The following is a 17,816-nucleotide window of genomic DNA, read 5'->3' on the forward strand; positions in this document are numbered from 1 at the left end:
CCGCGGGCGGGTACGCGCAAGGAAGCGCGCCCGCTCGGGTGTGGCGAGGCAGAGGCGGGGCCTGGGCAGGCTGCCGCAGTGCGCCTGCGCGCGGCCTACCCGCGAAGGGAGGGAATGGCGCATGTGGGCGTGCCTCCAGGGACTCTTAGAGGCTCCAAGCCCTCTGCAGCTCCGGTAGGTTTGGCGTGCGCGGGTTTCCGCGGATCTGGAGCGAGCCTGCACGTTACAACACCGATGCGTCGTTTCTTGCTTGTTTAAATTGCCACCACGTAGGCTTCTACTGCAGAAATTGCCTTAGACTCTTCAGAGCCGCAGGCAACGGGACGATCTTGGTGACTGATTTGCACACGCCCATCAGATCTTCGTGCCCGAGTTGGACGCAGACGTGGGTTGTAGGAGATTTCATTTTACCCAGTTTTGCAGCTACACTGTGGCCCCGTTAGCTTCTAGATTGGAAGCCCCAGGGGCTAAAATTCAGAAAAGCAATTACTCTTCTACCTCATGAGGCTTCCAGAGGAGCAAGAATAGCGGCATGATTTCACCTGCACCCCTATAGAGATTTATCCCTCCGTCTTTCCTTCACAGTTGTGGCGTTTTAACGTTCTTGTGTTGCTTAAGCCCCAAAATGAGTGACCGATATCTAGAACAAAGGATTAGCATCAAATTTTGCGTGAAACTGAACAAGTCTGCAAGTGAGACTCACCATCTTTTAAAAGAGGCTTACGGGAATGAAGTCATGTCAAGGGCCAGAGTTTTCGACTGGCACAAAAGGTTTAAAGAAGGACGCGAAGATATTCGAGATGATGCCAGAAGTGGTCGTCCTGTCACCCACCGGACGGATGAAAATATCAAGAAAGTCAAGGACTTGGTCTGTTCGAATAGGCAGTTAACCGTGAGGATGATGGCCGAAGAGTTAAATTTAGATAAAGAAACTGTTAGGCTCATTCTGAAAGAAAACTTGAATATGAGGAAAGTATCTGCAAAAGTTATATCAGGTATTTTGAAGGATGAGCCTAAACCCCGAAAACTTCACTTTTGCTCTGATCTTTCAAAGGAAACTAGGAAAAGCAGCTCATGTGTGAGGAGAAAGGTAAGGAGTTCTGAAGCATGCAGTCATCTCCAGTGAGAAGCTGGTGGGGAAATGCCTCTGCCTGTATCTCATCCCCAAAATCCGTTCCCCTGCCAGCCAGCTGCTGCAAACTTGTCTTCAACCAGCCTTCCCAGCAGGACAGCTCAGGATTGGTTCACACTGTGGTGAAAAGAATGTGGGGTGGCTGAACCCAAACTGGAAAGCTGCCTAGCAGTTAGGCACCTTCATTTGATGCTCATCTATTTTCAGCTTCTTTACTGCTCCTCTCTGTATGTCATATTTCTGCTAATTACTCTTTACTGAACTATTGGGCCAGCTTCGTTGCTGTTTCTCCACAACTTCGAAGAACTTTTGGCTATTGACTTCTGGTACTTGATTGTGCTTGATCTTTTTTTCCCCCCCTTAACAAGTTTTTTCTTCACTGACCAGACCTTAGCTTGATGTGGCTGTCCTCTTCCTTTGTTCTCAGTATTCTGCCTTGGGATCATACAAATGAAAGGCGGGAGCATGACCTCTTGGAGTCTCTCTCTCTCTCTGTGCCCAGGGAGGCGTACTCTGCTGGGAGGACTCCAAAAGAAGGCCTACAGTTCCAACTTGCTTCACAGTCAGGGCCTGAGGTATGGTACAGAAGGCAGTGGCATGCTGACATATGGAGCAATGCTAAGGGCCTGTCCAGTTCAAATGACTCAGAGGGAGCCCCTCAGAACTCAGGGGTTAGCCTCCCATCCTGACCTTCTCACAGACCTACCCCTCACAGAAGAGCTAGGTTTGTTTCATTCTAGTCTTGTGGTTTGGATTCCCCTCCACGCACTTAATTTGGGTGTATCTTGTCTCATGGAGAAGGAGGATCTAGTCCTGAAAAATATAATCTAAACCAGAGGATTCAGGTCCAGGCTATGATGTGTACAGAGAAAGAAAAAGTAACACTCTGGACCTTGAATTCAGGCAGTCTTGCCTCTGTGCTGATTCCCACATATCAGCTATTTTTAGTAACTAATACCAACATTGTCAGGTATTTTTTTTTTTTGAGCACCTGTAGTGTTTAGAACACTGCTGAGCATTGACAATGTGAGGTTATGAAATAAGATCACCAAGGACTGGGTGGACTTCATGCATGAGGTGGTTCCTGGGCTGGATCCTTAGGAAATTAGGCACATTTCCATGCAAGTAGAACAGGATGAGGCTTCAAACCTCTTGTCAGTAGGAAAATGAGGACACTATTGGCTGAAATAGCAAGGTCTAAAGAGGAAGATAATAATGTTGTGCAGAAGATGAACAATTTGAGATAATTTGCTTCCTGTCCTCCACCCCAATCTCTGTTCTAATAGTTTATAAATTGCTTCCCCCTGAGTCTGTAGGCAAGTTTGTAATAGCCCACTTATTTGATTATCTAATTTTCTCATCAAACCCTTAAAAAAAAAGCAGTCTTTACTAGTTTTAGACGCCTTTATCTCTTCCTGGCTCTCTGCCAGGATTTATGAAGTGGAACTTTTCCCAAATGGATTCCAAGAAATAACACATAGACTGGAAACATCTCAGAATGCCTGGTGGAGGGGTGTGTGTGTATGTGTGTGTGTGTGTGTGTGTGTGTGTGTGTGTGTGTTGGGTAGAGGTGGGGATGGTTAGTAACAGCATTTCACAGAATTGGCCAATGTCTATGTTTTAACCCAAGGATTTTTACATATAATAGCTCCTATTATTTAACTGGTAAGTTAGTAAACAATACTGGTTGATGGTAGAGGCACAACATTTATTCAACACAGTTGTTTTTAGTTCTTGCACTCTCACCTTCAAAAAATTACAAGTTTACAACCTGTCAGTTTTGAAGCACCCTGAAAACTAGACCTTATCTTGCAAATAAAAGATATTTTTCGGGAAAACTCTAAGCAACAGCTCACAGACACCTGCCTGCAGAGCAGTTTCTAGGCATTTCATCTCAGGATCATTACATCTTCCTACATCAGATAAAGCCCTGGGCTCCCCATAAGGCCTTTCCAACAAGGACACTGCACTTCTAGGAAAAAAACCCCACAGCTGGCAACCAGAAGCAGGTAATCAGGAGGGTGAATTCAAATTGTTTCAAGTAGCTGTAATGAGAAAGACTTACTTATTACCTACCTTACTTTAGATCATGTCATAGGCAGTAGTAAGGTTGAACTATATCACGTGAACCCATTACCCTTTTGCAAGGTCTCTCAGAAAATAATAAGATCATAATACACTCTAGAAAGTGTCAAGTTTGGAGGGAAATAAAAATACTCATGCACACCAAATCATTCACATATGGCTTCTCAGGATCTCTACACCCCATTTTAGAGCATAATCTCTAAGGAGTATCCCCAGACAAGAGAGTTCTCATGTAACAGTACCCCTTTTGTGTCCACCTGTCAAACCTGTTTTATTTCTGACAAGAATTTTGCCTGGCCTGCACCTTGCTGCCTAGGTCCCTTGAGCTTTTGATTTTATAATCTCAGGGATCCACCCATCATCAAGCCCCGGGCCCTTGGCCTTGACTTTCCTCAGATATTGCTCAGTTCATTCTCCAGTCTACTCATGCTCCTCTGCTTCCCTGGGCTTTGTTTTCAAATTCTGGACCACACCTTCCAGTTGCTGCTTTTGACCTCTTTGGTATGCTGACCTTGAATTCCCCTTTTGATCTTGATTTTCCACTCAACTGCAGCTCTTCTCTCTTCTAATTTTTAGATCCCTCTTTGGCTCCCTAGTTCAGCCCTATAGTCTTTTGTTGTTGTTGTTGTTGGTTTGTTTTTGGCCATGCCATGTGGCTTGTGGGATCTTAGTTCCCCAGTAGGGTTTGAACCTGGGCCCTTGGCAATGAGAGTACAGAGTCCTAACCACTGGACTACCAGGGAATTCCTGGCCCTATAGTCTTGAGTAAAGAAATTACTCCATCCCTGGCCCCAGATTGCTTTCCTATCCTCAAGAAGTGGGGTGGGGGAACATGGGGAAATGCCATCTTTTTTGTTTGTTTCTAGCCACCTGTCACCCTTAGCCACCAGGGGTTCCACTCCCCAGAGGCAATCAATATTACTAGTTTCTCAAAGCAGTTTAGTTATCTCTGGTACTCAGGAATTGTAAAAGGATTTCAGAGGTATAAAATGCAAATCCATTCTCCCAGCAACTGTATTTTCCTGGGCAAGAGAAGCTCCATTTAACCATAAGAGATGAAGCCTGGCTCTCTATAGGTTGTCAGGAAGAGAGCTGGGCATCTGCAAACCTTGAGCATAATTCTCAAGCTCAACACACAATCAGGGAATCTCTTTGGCTTTCAGGCTGATCTTCCCCATCCCTATTATGGTTCAAAATCCACATGGAATGTTATATATGTTATATACCATGGCTGCAAGTCTGGGAGAAACAAACACTTTCCAGGGCAGATCATCCCATCATTGAGTTTATCCAGTTCTTTCTTCTCCCATTATCCCACCTTCCTTCCACCTGTCCCACTGGCACTAGGACAGAAAGAATAAAATATTCACCAATCTTTGATTTTGAAAAACATGGGTAAGTTCTGCAGTCTTCTGAATTCTGCTCCCGGCTCTGAATTCTCATTGAAATGTCATTGGGAAGAATGTGTGCCTGGGACCTGCTTTCCAGAATCTTCCTTTCAGATCTGTTTCTTAGCATTCAGACTTGCCTTTGGAGATGCCCAAGTAAATCTGGATACTGAATGACTTGAAGATGTCAAATACAGGAATGGGGTACTGAACTGTCTGTCACTATATCACATGTACTGATCAGCCAGCCTGCTATCTGCAGGCATCATTGCCAGCAAGTCTCACTGGGCTTGTTGGAATCTGTTACCAGGGTCCTACGTGGCTCACTTTAAGAGTCTTTTTTGCTGCTGGGATTGTGTATGTAACCCTGCATTCTCCAACTGTTCCTTAGTTGGATTAGACCTCTCAGATTTTATCAGGCTTTTGCATCCTATATGAGGCCACACTCATGTATTTATCTTCTATGGTCCTCCCTTGTCAGGTCCTTGCAAATCTGTCCCAGGTTGCATCACCCCTCTCGCAGTATTAATGTCCAGGAACAAAAATTCTGTAGGGAGAAACTTTAATACTAAGGTATTAAATAACTTTAATACCTAAGGACACACTTGGATTTGATGAAGAGATCAACAAACTTCTGTAAAGGAAATGTCTTCGGTTGTGTGGGTAACTTTCTCAACATTTTAATGCAAAACCAGACATAGCTAATATGGAAACAGATGAGTGTGGTTGCGTCCTCATAAGACTTCATTTATGGAGACTGGTATTTAAACTTCATATATTTTCACATGCCACAAATTTTTTTCACCATTAAGAATATTTTAAAAATTCTAAGCTTGTAGGTCATAGAAAAACAGATGATGGGCCACATTTGGTCCAAGGACCGTAGTATGCTGATCGTGGCCTAATGTTTAGAAAGTGTGTTTATAAAAATGACAGATGACTGATCCTTTTCCGTCAATAACATTGTTAATGTTAAGTTGATCTGGCAATATCTGGCAACTTACTACTATAGAAATGGTGGAATATTGAAGGGAATCTTTATGGTGACAGGAGAGTGAACCTGAGCTGAATGATTGACTGTTTCACCTTGACCATATTCTGATTCACAAAATAAATTTTATGCCATCCTTTACTAAAAATTACAGTATACAAACTACTACCTATATCTTGCCCTTGTAATATCTCCAAAAAATATTGGCAATACTGAAAATGGTGCCAAGTTACAACCAGTGATAACAGAATGAACTGAAGATAATTCCAAAATTGCCTTGACCATGGATAGCATTTGAGTAAGTTTATTATCAGGAGGTGACAAAACTCATTGAATTACATTTTTTGCATGCTTGTAAAAAAACTATATGTGTGTGTGTGTGTGTGTGTGTGTGTGTGTGTGTGTGTATACTTGCAACTGATGCTAAGCTGTGTCCTTTCAGATGTTTTTACTTGTTTTTCTCCCAAAGAGAGCCATATTGTGTCACCTTCATTTAAACTGATTTTCCAAAGTTGAAATAGAATCTCAGATTGGACTGATATTTGCAAGGGTGTTTAATCCAACCAGTCATCTTTCCTTTGAATCCAGGAGTGGCTAAATACTACAGCTGCTAAAAAACTGCATTTGAAAGAAGATTCAGTGTTAATTCAGCAAATTTTTATTGAGTGGCTCTATGTGCCAGGCACTGTCCTGTGTACGGGGCACAGGAATGGACAAAGCAGACACAAGCCTTAGATTTGATGGTCTGAAATCTAATTATGTTTCTCTCCACTCTTGCAAAACTTCTGTTCCATGTGCTCATACTCACTCTTTTTCAATTGCATACCTGGAGAAAGGTATGACCCTTGCCACAGGCCTCTCTGCTGTGGTCATGATGCCTCTCCAGCTGCATTAATAATTTAAGGACTGTATTATATTTTATTATCCTTTAGACCAATCTCTATTGGTAGAAAAACACGCTGGCAATGTTGGAAGTGTAAATTGGCAACAGCTTTCTGAAAAGCAATTTGGCAGTATCTATTAGGACTTTAAAAATGTTTATATCTTCTGATCCTCTAGTTCCACTTCTGGGAATCTGTCCTAAAGAAATAGTCTAAAATGTGGGCAAAATTTATGCTTTAACAATTCAGAAGTCCAACAGTAGAAGGTTGGTTAAGTAAATTACAGTATGACTATACAGTAGACTATTATGCAGTCATTGTAATTAACATTTGAGTTAAAACAGCATGGCAAAATGCCTAGAATGTTAAGTGAAAAGAGTGATACAAAAAATTGCATACATAAATCCAAAAGTATTTTTCTAAAATATTATTACTTTTATTATCAGAATAAAACAGTAGCACCAAAAGTTAGCAACAGAGAGAGTTGGGCCAAACCATGACTTTGGCCCAGGAACTGTTAACTGGCTGGGTCCATGTAGAGACTGTTTGATACTATTGTGTTGGTAGTAGGAGTGGAACAGAAGTGAAAAGGGCCTTTCTGAAAGGAGAAGGTGACCAGAATCCCTACAGAAATCTCAGGTAGCATGAGAAGACACCATGAATGGCATGTTCCTCTTACATGGTCCTAGGGAGGTAAGGAACACTCATGGATCAAGTATGTTCTGACAAGTGGAAAGGATTTGAAGTACTCTCCTGGGTAAAATTAACCTCATTCTTGCATTCTCTCATACAAAATGAATATTCTTGAGATAGATTTTATTACAGCTGATTCTCTGAAGAATCCTTGAGCCATCCATATAATTTCTTTAGGACAGGAATGACTTTACATGTGCCAAGTCTACCTCCTCCCATACTGGGACACTCAACATGGATGTGCACAAGAATATAGGATATTCTGCCCAGAGAATACCACACACATATTAATGGTCATGTTAATGATGTAACTTACAAACTCTAAGACTTGCAAATATGTTTTGATGGTGTCCAGAATTACTGTGCTTTTATTTATATCTGAAAAGTAATCATGTCATGGTCTTTTCAAGTGAGAAAAGATGTCAATAATGTCATAGAAGAAGTTGTTCTGTTGGGGAAGTGTGTCTTTCATTGTTACTTTAGCAAAATGTTTATTAAAATGCCAAGTGCATCTCCTTGGTGAATTTCTTATTTTCAAGTGAGTACACAAGGTAAATACATGTTTTATAAGCATCTAGGTTACAGATTTGTCAAGCTGGAAGGGTTCTTCAAGGTCTAAGTCTCTTGGTCTATAGAAAGAACAAAAGACTGAAACTGGGGTTTTAGTCCTGCTCCTTAACAAGCCATGTGACTTTGGGCAGTTCATTTGCACCGCTGGAGCACTTCAGGTTATTCATCCATAGAAGGAGAGAAATAAAACCTACCTCATGGAGGTGTTCATTTGGTTCATTCAGCAAATATTTATTGATTGCATATATGTATCTGACTCTCTTCTAAACACTGAGACAGCAGTGAACAAGACAAAAAAAAATATTCCTCTTTATGAGCTTACCTTTAAGTAGGGGAGACAGACAAGAAATAAGATAAATGAGTGAAAATATGGTGTTAGTGATTATTAGATGTGAGGCTTACATTAATGTATGTGAGGTGCCCAGCACAAGATCTGGCGTGTAGTAAGTATTCAACAGAGAGTAATTTCCTTTGCTTCTTCAGTCTTCCTAACAGCTCCTCAATTAGTCTGTAGCATAGTAGTAATCAGCAAAAGGCCTGACCCAGTGCTTTCTACCTCTTGCCAGTTAATAAAGCCTATTTTGTTTAAGAAGACAAAAGAATTCTTACAGATGTGTTTTGCACTTCCTGTATGGCAGGTTAATCAAGGTGGTGCCTAAACACTGTTGATAAATGTCCTTTTCTGAAACCAGTTGGCAAGGGCCCTTGCCTGGAGCTAGATGGCATTTGTCCACAAATACAAATGCATAGTGTCTTTGCTCTTTAAGCAAAATGGACTAGGAAACTGTACTGGCTGTTTCTCTTAAAGAAAAGATGTGTGACCTATATCCTGTTCCAAACATTGGAGAACTGGGCAAAGTTTACATTATTTATGGGAAATCAGGGTATTGACTAAAAGCCAGGAAAAAGAAGGTTTAATACTTGTGGTTTCTATATATTTTTTGCCCATTGTAGAAAATTTGGGGAGTTCAGAAATGTTTAAAAAAGCAGCCAAAAGTTCACCTCTAGGGTTCAGGAATTCCACCATTTGCGGTGGCTTCTCTTGTGGAACACAGGCTCCAGAGCATGGGCTCAGTAATTGTGGCACATGGGTTTAGTTGCTCCGCAGCATGTGGAATCTTCCCAGACCAGGGATGGAATCCATGTTCCCAGACCAGGGATCAAACCTCTGTCCCCTGTATTGGCAGGAGGATTCTCATCCACTGCATCACCAGGGAAGCCCCCGAGTTCCTTCTTTAGGCCTGCGTCTGTATTTGGAACAGGGAGTATAGCCCTTGCCCTCAGGCAGTACCAGCCTTGTGGGGTAGGGAAAGGCCAGATGAGGAGACACCCCTGAGAATGGGCTCCTGCCTTTGACTGTCAGGCCCTTTCCCCACAAGTCAGCTCGAGAACAAGCTTTTGTAAAGAACTCGGGAACAAAAGTTGGAATCGTCACACTTAGGGTGATTGTGGGGATGAGAAAGGGGAGTATAAAGAGGAAAAACAGAGAGCAGTGGTAACTGCCCGACTGGCGTTGACATCCCCAGCTCCTCTGTGTAAAAGGGGCTTCAGTTCTGTCCTGTGATGTTACCTCTCAGAAGAAACTGGACGTCAGGCAGTGGGCCATCACTCCTGTGACTTGCTCTAAGAACCTAATAAGTGAAAATTCAGAATTACAACCCAAATTAGATGAGGAAATTGGCCCAGGGAGATTGAGTGAATTTTCTTGAATCACACATCTAGTTGGTGACAGAGCCAGGATAATAATGAAGGACCCTGAATTTCACTCGGTCCAGTGACTTTTTTTCCATTACTCCATTGGTAATAATTTCCTTCACTAAAGTGTACATTCTTCAGATGACTTTAAAATAATGGTCACCCTTGCATTTGATAAATATGGTTTATCAGTAACTGATTTACATGCAACTTGGGAAGAACATATTTATGGCATAGAAGGTGGTAAAAAGGTTTTTCCAAGTTTTCCTGGGATGTCTGGGCCCTCTCTTCCTTCTCCCAGAGGTGTGTATTCACAAGTAAATGTTGGCATTCTGTCATTCATTTTTTTCCAGATGTTCTTCCCAAGTAATGTGTTAATGTTTTGTGTGTTTAATATTTATCACATTTTTCAAAATCTGGGCACATAAGTCTTAATAAAATTCTCAACTATCTCCTCTCTGCTGTCTGAAATTTCCAGGTATATTTATATTCATGACAGTATCTGAAAGCATGAACACTGTCACATCATTAGGGCTTATATTCCTAAACCCTAGATTTGTGTTTCTAGATGTTCTGAAAATTCTTTATACTTTACTTGTAAATGCCACTGTACTGTACCATGACATTTCTGTAGTAACATATATTTCAAACAAGAAAACAGAAGAAGCCCAAGAAAAAGGGAAGGAGGTCTCAAATACAAAAAAAATTAAAAGTAGACTACATAAGATAGGGAGGAGTATAAATTCTAGTTTGATGTCCCATAAGAATTGAACTGTCCTGCAGACCCACTTTAAGGACTGGCAATTTCCACCACCAACAAAGTAGCCCAATCTTGGAGTCACACTTTCTTTGACCCTTACATCCTGTCAAGTCCAGGTCATCCCCCTAATATGTCTCAGTGTCACCTACTGCAACCAGACAGGTGGTCACCCATCTGTCACATCACTGTTCTGAAGTCCATTCTCTGCAAAGCTGCACACATCCTATTTAGTTTGGAGTTTGCTTTAAAAAGCCACAGGCTTTTTGATGCCAGCTTTTCGAGCTTGATTAAGTCACACCCTCTGCCTGGAATCCATCCTTGCTGCCATCCACCTAGCAAACTGCTACTCAGCATTCAAGCTTCAGCCTTACCATTGCTGTCCTCCACCCCCTACTTTCTTGGTAAAGCAGACCCCACAATGTACAGTGCCCATTCTTATGTCAAGGAAACCATAACACTTATCTGAACTTAATTGTTTGCAGCATGTTTTTCCTACCCTACCAACCCATGAACTTAAAAGCCAAAACCATATTTGATTACTCTCTATTTTTTGCATCCAGAATAAAGCTTGCCTGGAGCTGTTCAATAAATGTTTGATAGATGAATGAAAGAATAGACTTTTATGGAAATTGCTTTTGTGTGTGTGATTAAATTCATCATTTTAACCAGAGTGTGCATTTCAGTAGCATTTGGCACGTTCACGGTGTTGTGCGATCATCACCACTGTCTAGTTCCAGAACATTCCAAAAGCAAATTTTGTATCCATCAACTATTCACTCATTTAACCACTTCTGCAGCCCCTGGCAACCACTAATCAACTTTATGTCTATGGATTTGCTTATGCTTGGCATTTCAAATAAATGGAATCATGCAACATGTGGCCTTTGTGTTGGCTTTTTTGACCTAGCATAATGTTTGCTAAGTCATCCATGTTGTAGCATGCATCAGAACTCCATATTTTTTAGGGCTGAGTAACAGTCTATCGTATTGATATACCACATCTTCTTTGTCTATTGATGTTTAAATGTCTGATAGACGTTTAGGTTGTTTCCACATTTTGACTGTTATGAATAGTGCTGCTATGAACATGTATGTACAAGTGTTTGTTTAAACATTTGTTTTTATTTTTCCTGAGTATACACCTAGGAATGGAATTGCTGGGTATTATGGTATTACATGTTTAACTTACTAAGGAACCATCTGACTTTTCCACAACAATTACACCATTTTATATTACCACCAACAATGTACAAGGTAAGGGTTTCAATTTGTCCACATTCTCTCCAAAACTTCATTTCTTACTCTATCCGTGCTAAAGAGTGTGAAGTGGTATCTTTTGATTTTGATTCCCATGTCGCTAATAACTGATGATACTGAGCATGTTTTCTTTTTCTTTTTTTTGAGCATGTTTTCATGTATTTTTTGGCCCTTGTGTATATTTTCTTTAGGGAAATGTTAATTCAGGTCTTATGCCCATTTTATTTGGGTCATATATCTTTTTGTTGTTGAGTTGTAAGAGTTCTTTATATATTCTGGATACTAAACCCTGATCAGGTACATACTTTGCAAATACTTCCTGCCATTTTGTGGATTGTCTTTTTATTTATAAAATTGCTTAATTTAATTTAATTTTTTTGGCCACATTGCATGGTTGTGGGATCTTAGTTCCCCAACCAGGGCTCAAACCAGTGCCCCCCTGCAGTGGAAGAGCAGAGTCCTAACCACTGGACCACCAAGGAATTTCCATGGATTGTCTCTACTTTCTTGATAGTGTCCTTTGATGCACAATTTTTTTTAAATTTTGATGAAGTCTAGTTGATCTATTTTTTTCTTGGTTGCTTATGCTAAGAAAACATTGCCAAATCCAAAGCCATAAGGATTTACCCCTATGTTTTCTCCCAAGAGTTCTATAGTTTTAGCTCTTATATTTAGATATTTGATCCATTTTGAGTTTGGTTTTGTGTATAGTGTGAGATGAATGCCCACTTTCATACTTTCATGTGTGGATGTCCAGTTGTCTTTACACCATTTGTTGAAAAGACTGTTCTTTACCTATTTTCACATTTTTTTTTTGAAAAATATTTTCAAATTATAAGTAAACAATTCTTTTTTTCTTTCTTTCCATATTTGAAAGATTTTGCTTCACTATCTTCTGGGTTAATTCTTACCTTTGTTCCTCTGTATGTACTGTTTTCTCTCATGCTGCTCTTCAGACTTTATCATGGACCTTCAAAATTTTATTAAGATATACCCTGGTGTAGTTTTTGTCATGTTTCTTGTGCTTGAGGTTCATTGGGATTCTTGAATGTGTGGTCCTAAAGTTTTCATCAAATTTGGAAAATTTTTGTCTATCATTTCTTTTTTTGCCCCTCCTTCCTTTAGGGTCTCCAATTACATGTATATTAGTCCACTTGAAGTTGTTCCTTAACTCAATGATGCTCTGTTCAATATTTTCTGTCTTTTTTTCCCTCTTGTGTCTTTTTGTGTAGTTTTTACTGCTATGTCGCCAAGTCTATGAATCCTTTCTTCTGAAATACCTAATTTATTTTTATTTCACTTAATGTACTTCTCATCTGTAGTTTCTATCCGAGAAATTTGGTTTGGGTTTTTTTTTTTTTTTTTTAAGTAGCTTTCTAGTTTTGGAATAATTTTAGAGTCATAGAAAATCTGCAAAACATTCCACATGCCTCTCATCCAGTTTCAGTTTCTTTGAATGCTACTTTCTTACATTACCATAATACACGTATCAAAACTAAGATATCAGCATTGGTGCATCAATAGTAAATAATTAACACATTTTACTCAGATTTCAACACTTTTTCCATTAATGTCTTTTAATGTTGGAAGAATCAGCTGAAGATGTCACGTTTCATTTAGTTGTTGTGTCTTCTCTTCTCACCCACTACAGTTTCTCAGTCTTTTTTTTGTTTGTTTTTAATGACTTTGAAAATTTTGAGGTGTACTGGTCATGTATATTATAGACTATCCTTACTTCAGATTTGTCTGATGTTTTCCTCATGATTAGACTGGGGTTGTGGGTTTTGGGAAAGAATAACATAGAAGTGAAGTGTCCTTATTATTACATCAAATTAGAGGGCACATTATATCCACATTTCATCATAGGTGATATTATTTTAATCACTTGGTTAAGGCAGTTTTGTTAGATTTTCCTACTGTAATGTTACTCTTCTTTTCTTCCCATGCTTGCTTCTTTAGAAGCAAATCACTGAGTTCAGGCCACATTCAAGGAGAGGGGAGTGATTAAGCTCCACCTCTTATGGTGGGGGTAGTATCTACATATATTATTCAGACTTCTTCTATATGGAATAGTTATTAATATATTTTCTCCCCAATTTATTTATTTATTCAATGACTGGTTTATGTCAGTTTGGACTCATGTGTACTTATTTAACATTTTGGATTATAATTCAATACTATTTTATTTATTTTATTGTTCAAATGGTTCCAGCTTTGGTCACTGGATGCCCTTTAAGATTGCTTTCTGTGTCTCTTTGACATGGTCCATCCTTACATTTTCATAACACTTCCTTACTTTCTACTATTGCATTATGCTCCAAGATCATCTTACATTTTCCCTATTCCAGATCTGTAATCAACCATTTCTCTAAAGTCATTTGGTTCCTTTTATTGGAGAATGGTGTTTTGAAACCAAGACACTGGTTGTAGGGAAGTCCCTGGGTCTTTTTTGTGCTGTCCATGACTCTATTATCAAGCCCACTCTTTTCTGTAGTTTCTTGATCATGTGGAATATAATTATAACTATTTTAAAGTCCTTATCTACTCATTCTACCTATCTTAATCAGTTTTAGGTGACCTATTTTTCTCCTTTCATTATGGGTCCTTTTATATGGGTCCTTTGGCTTTTGGAAAAGAGATTTTGGCTGTTATTTTTAAGCTTGGTTAAATGAGACTAGAGCAACTAAGTTATCCTAGGGCTAAATTTGCCCATCACTATTGTGATGAAGCCCTTCTGATGTCTTATGATTTATGCCTTGCCACTCTTAATGTTGGGAACAGGCACTGGACCTCTGTGATATGCAAGAATTATTCCTCCTAATTCTTTTGGATGATTCTTTTTCTGGATTCAGGTAGTTTCCTCACATGCATGCTGAAGATTCAAGGTGGACCCTCAGCAGATAACCAGAGCTTCCTTTCTGTTCATCTCTCTTTTTTTTTTTGGCATTCTTCTCTGTGAACTCACCACCTTAACCACCCCAGATTCCCCACTCCATCTCCTCAACTCAGGGAAACTATTGAGTTCTGCCTGCGTTTGCTCTCTTGGTACCAAGGCTAGGAAATCCTCTCCAGGAGGAAAGCAGAGATAATCATAGGGCTTACTTCACTTATTTCCTATCTTTTAGGAATCACTATATTTAATTACCTGATATCCAATGTCTTAAAAATCATTGTTTCATATATTTTGTCCAGAAATAGGTCTAATCCCTATTACTACATCTTGGCCAGAAGCAACACAGAAAATTAATAGAGCTAGGGCTTATAATTCGCTCAAGGGTATGCATACCATAAAACTTAAAGATGTAATATATATAGTGGTTAAGAGTATGGACTCTGGAAAAAGACTGCCTGGATTCAGATTCTAGTTTTCCATCTTACTAGCTATTGTCAGCTACAAATTGGCACTTGCTGTCTACACGGATTAAATCATGTGCTGCTGCAGCTGCTGATTTTCAGCACCCCCTGAAAGAAGCTCAGAGTGGAGAGCAGAAATGAAGCACTCTGTACTCCAGGAAACACTGGCAGAACAGGCCTTCAGATATTTGGATATTTTTAGGAGCTGATTTTATGAGCCCAATTCTTATATCTCCTCATTTCTAGAAAAGCACTAAAATCCTTCATGGTGATGACTTCTCCTCATGACTAGCAAAAACCTTCTGCAAAAAAATATGTGCTTGATTGCATGTAGTTTCCCTTCACCAAAATCATATATATATTGACCTTCCCCTCTACCTCTCTGGAGCAGTTTCTCAGAGCTATCTAAGATGCTGTCTCCCAGGTGATAGTCCTCATTTTGCCCCAAATAAAACAACTCACAACTCTAATGTTGTACTTTTTTTTTTTTTAAACCCTGGGCCAGTTATATAATCTTTCTGGGTCTCAATTTCCTCATCTTTAAGGGAAGATCTTAATGATCCTATCTCATTGGAATGAGATGAGGGTTAAATAGATTAGTACATGGAAAGCATTTGGAACAGTGCTAGGTTCAGAGCAAGCATTCAATAAATATTAGCTATTATTCTGAATACAGTAGTCTCCCCCTTTTATTTGCAGGGAATGTATACCAAGACCCCCAGTGGATGCTTGAAACCACAAGTAATGTGAACCCTATATGTACTGTTTTCCTATACATATGTATTTATGATAAAACTTAATAAATTAGGCACCATAAGAGATTAACAACAATGAATAACAAAATAGAACAATTATAATGCGGTACTATAATAAAAATTATGTGAATATAGTCTCTCTCAAAATATATTATGTCCTATACTCACTGTATGGTGTAAGATGATAAAATTTCTGTGTGATGAGATTAAGTGAGGTGAATGAAGTTGATATTGTGGTGTATCATTAGGTTACTACTGACCTTCTGATGCGTTGATGAGAATCATCTGCTCCAGGTAATAATGGATCATTGAGAACTATGACAATGTTGATGGTTGGATGTCAGGAACGAATGACATTATGGTTGGGGATCCTGGATAGAATAGAGCAGGCAGCATGAGATTTTATTAAGCTACTCAGAATAGAATGCAATTTAAAACTTATGAATTATTTCTAGAAATTTCCACTTAGTATTTTCTGACTATGGTTGACCACAGCTAACTAAAACTGTGGAAAGCAAACAGCAGATAAAGGAGAACTACTGTACTTACTAAAAGTAGCCAGCAAGCTTGACTGTGAGTTCTCTACTGACCCTAGTAAAGTGGAAATTGGTTACTTGATTTAGTGTTCATACAATACATACAAACTTGTATAAGAGACATACAGATTTCAGAATATTTCCTCCCAATATTCCTCACAAAGAGGTTACAGTGTGTGCCTAGAATAATATACCATCCAGAAGGAGTTTCCCAGGATTCTGTCTTTACCATCCCTCCAAATAGCTGATAACCTCACACGATAACCTCACACTAGAGCTCAGTTCAGTAAAAGTAATTCCACTGGGACTGAAATATTATAGTACTTTTGGTCTGGTTTGCTGCTGCTGCTGCTGATGCTGCTAAGTCACTTCAGTCTTCAGTTGTGTCTAACTCTGTGCGACCCCATAGATGGCCCCCCACCAGGCTCCCCCATCCCTGGGATTCTCCAGGCAAGAACACTGGAGTGGGTTGCCATTTCCTTCTCCAATGCATGAAAGTGAAAAGTGAAAGTGAAGTCGTTCATTTGTGTCCAACTCGTAGCGACCCCATGGACTGCAGCCTACCAGGCTCCTCCATCCATGGGATTTTCCAGACAAGAGTACTAGAGTGGGATGCCATTGCCTTCTCTGTTGGTCTGGTTTAATCCAACAATAAAATGTATAGTGTCAACATGAAACTCCTAAACCACATGTCATCTGGGCAGTTCTCCATAAATATAGGGGGATCAATTAGGAACCAATTACAATGGTTCAGGCAAGATAACTAAAGCCTGAGCCAAAGAATTAACTCCAGGATGAAAAGGTGTTGGCAGGAAACCAGCCCACTTTACAGTCAGAATCCACAATGCTTGGCAATTAACTCAGTGTAGACCTACAGGAAGGAGGAATTTTCAAGGCCCAGGAATGGAAGTATGGAAAGATAGAAAGAAAAAGTGATCTTTGTGTTGCTCAAATCTTTTATAACCTTACAAATACTTTGTCTTCTTACTCTATCAGCTACTGAGGGAGATGTGTCAAAATCTCCCACTATGTGGATTTGTCCATTTCTCCTTGTAATTCTGTCATATATTTGGAGGCAATATTTCCAGTTGGAACAAATATGTTCTGGTCATTATATCTTCCTGGTGAACTGTCCCTTTTATCATTACGGCACTTGACTCCATACCTAACAATGCTTTTTTACTTAAAATCTATTATTGTTGCATTATTTCATTTTGTATTTGCCTAGTATACCTTCCCCATCCTTTTAACACTTCTGTGTCCTTAACTTTTGAATGCATTCTTGTAACCAACATACAACTGGATTTTTAAAAATCCAATCTAAGAATCTTTGTCTCATAAACATGTTTACATTTCTTTTCATTTTGATATATTGGAGATATCTTCCCCCTTTGTTCTGTCATTTGCTGGCATGTTTTATTTGCTTTATTCTCTTATCCTGCCCTCTTTTACTTTGGTTATTTTCTTTACCCCCTTTTTAGTCTCACTAGTGGTTTGGAAATTATACTTTCTAATTATATTCCTTCAGTGGATATTCCTCCGTTACTAATGTGCATACTCAACCTAACATTGTTAAGTTAACTAAGTCATTGTGAGGATTTCAGGAACTTTAGAATTCTTTAATTCTGCTCTCCAGCCCCTTCTATCTTCCAGGTAATTTGGTTTTCAGTATTTTGGTTCCAACTTACTTTTAACCACTCAACTCCCTCCATTAGATGT

The 17,816-nt window shown here is 39.5% G+C and overlaps 1 protein-coding gene across 1 annotated transcript in view; it reads left to right on the forward strand.

The window, feature by feature from the left end:
* Positions 1 to 49: 49 nt before the first annotated feature.
* Positions 50 to 17,816, forward strand: part of GVQW3 (GVQW motif containing 3) — a 28,517-nt gene continuing 10,750 nt past the window's right edge. Inside the window, exon 1 of the mRNA XM_020892763.2 lies at positions 50 to 1,090. Coding sequence (XP_020748422.1) covers positions 626 to 1,090 — 465 coding nt within the window. The 5' untranslated portion in view covers positions 50 to 625. The remainder of the gene's footprint in view (positions 1,091 to 17,816) is intronic.

Source organism: Odocoileus virginianus, chromosome 10 (assembly GCF_023699985.2).
Source record: "Odocoileus virginianus isolate 20LAN1187 ecotype Illinois chromosome 10, Ovbor_1.2, whole genome shotgun sequence".
Taxonomy (NCBI): domain Eukaryota; kingdom Metazoa; phylum Chordata; class Mammalia; order Artiodactyla; family Cervidae; genus Odocoileus; species Odocoileus virginianus.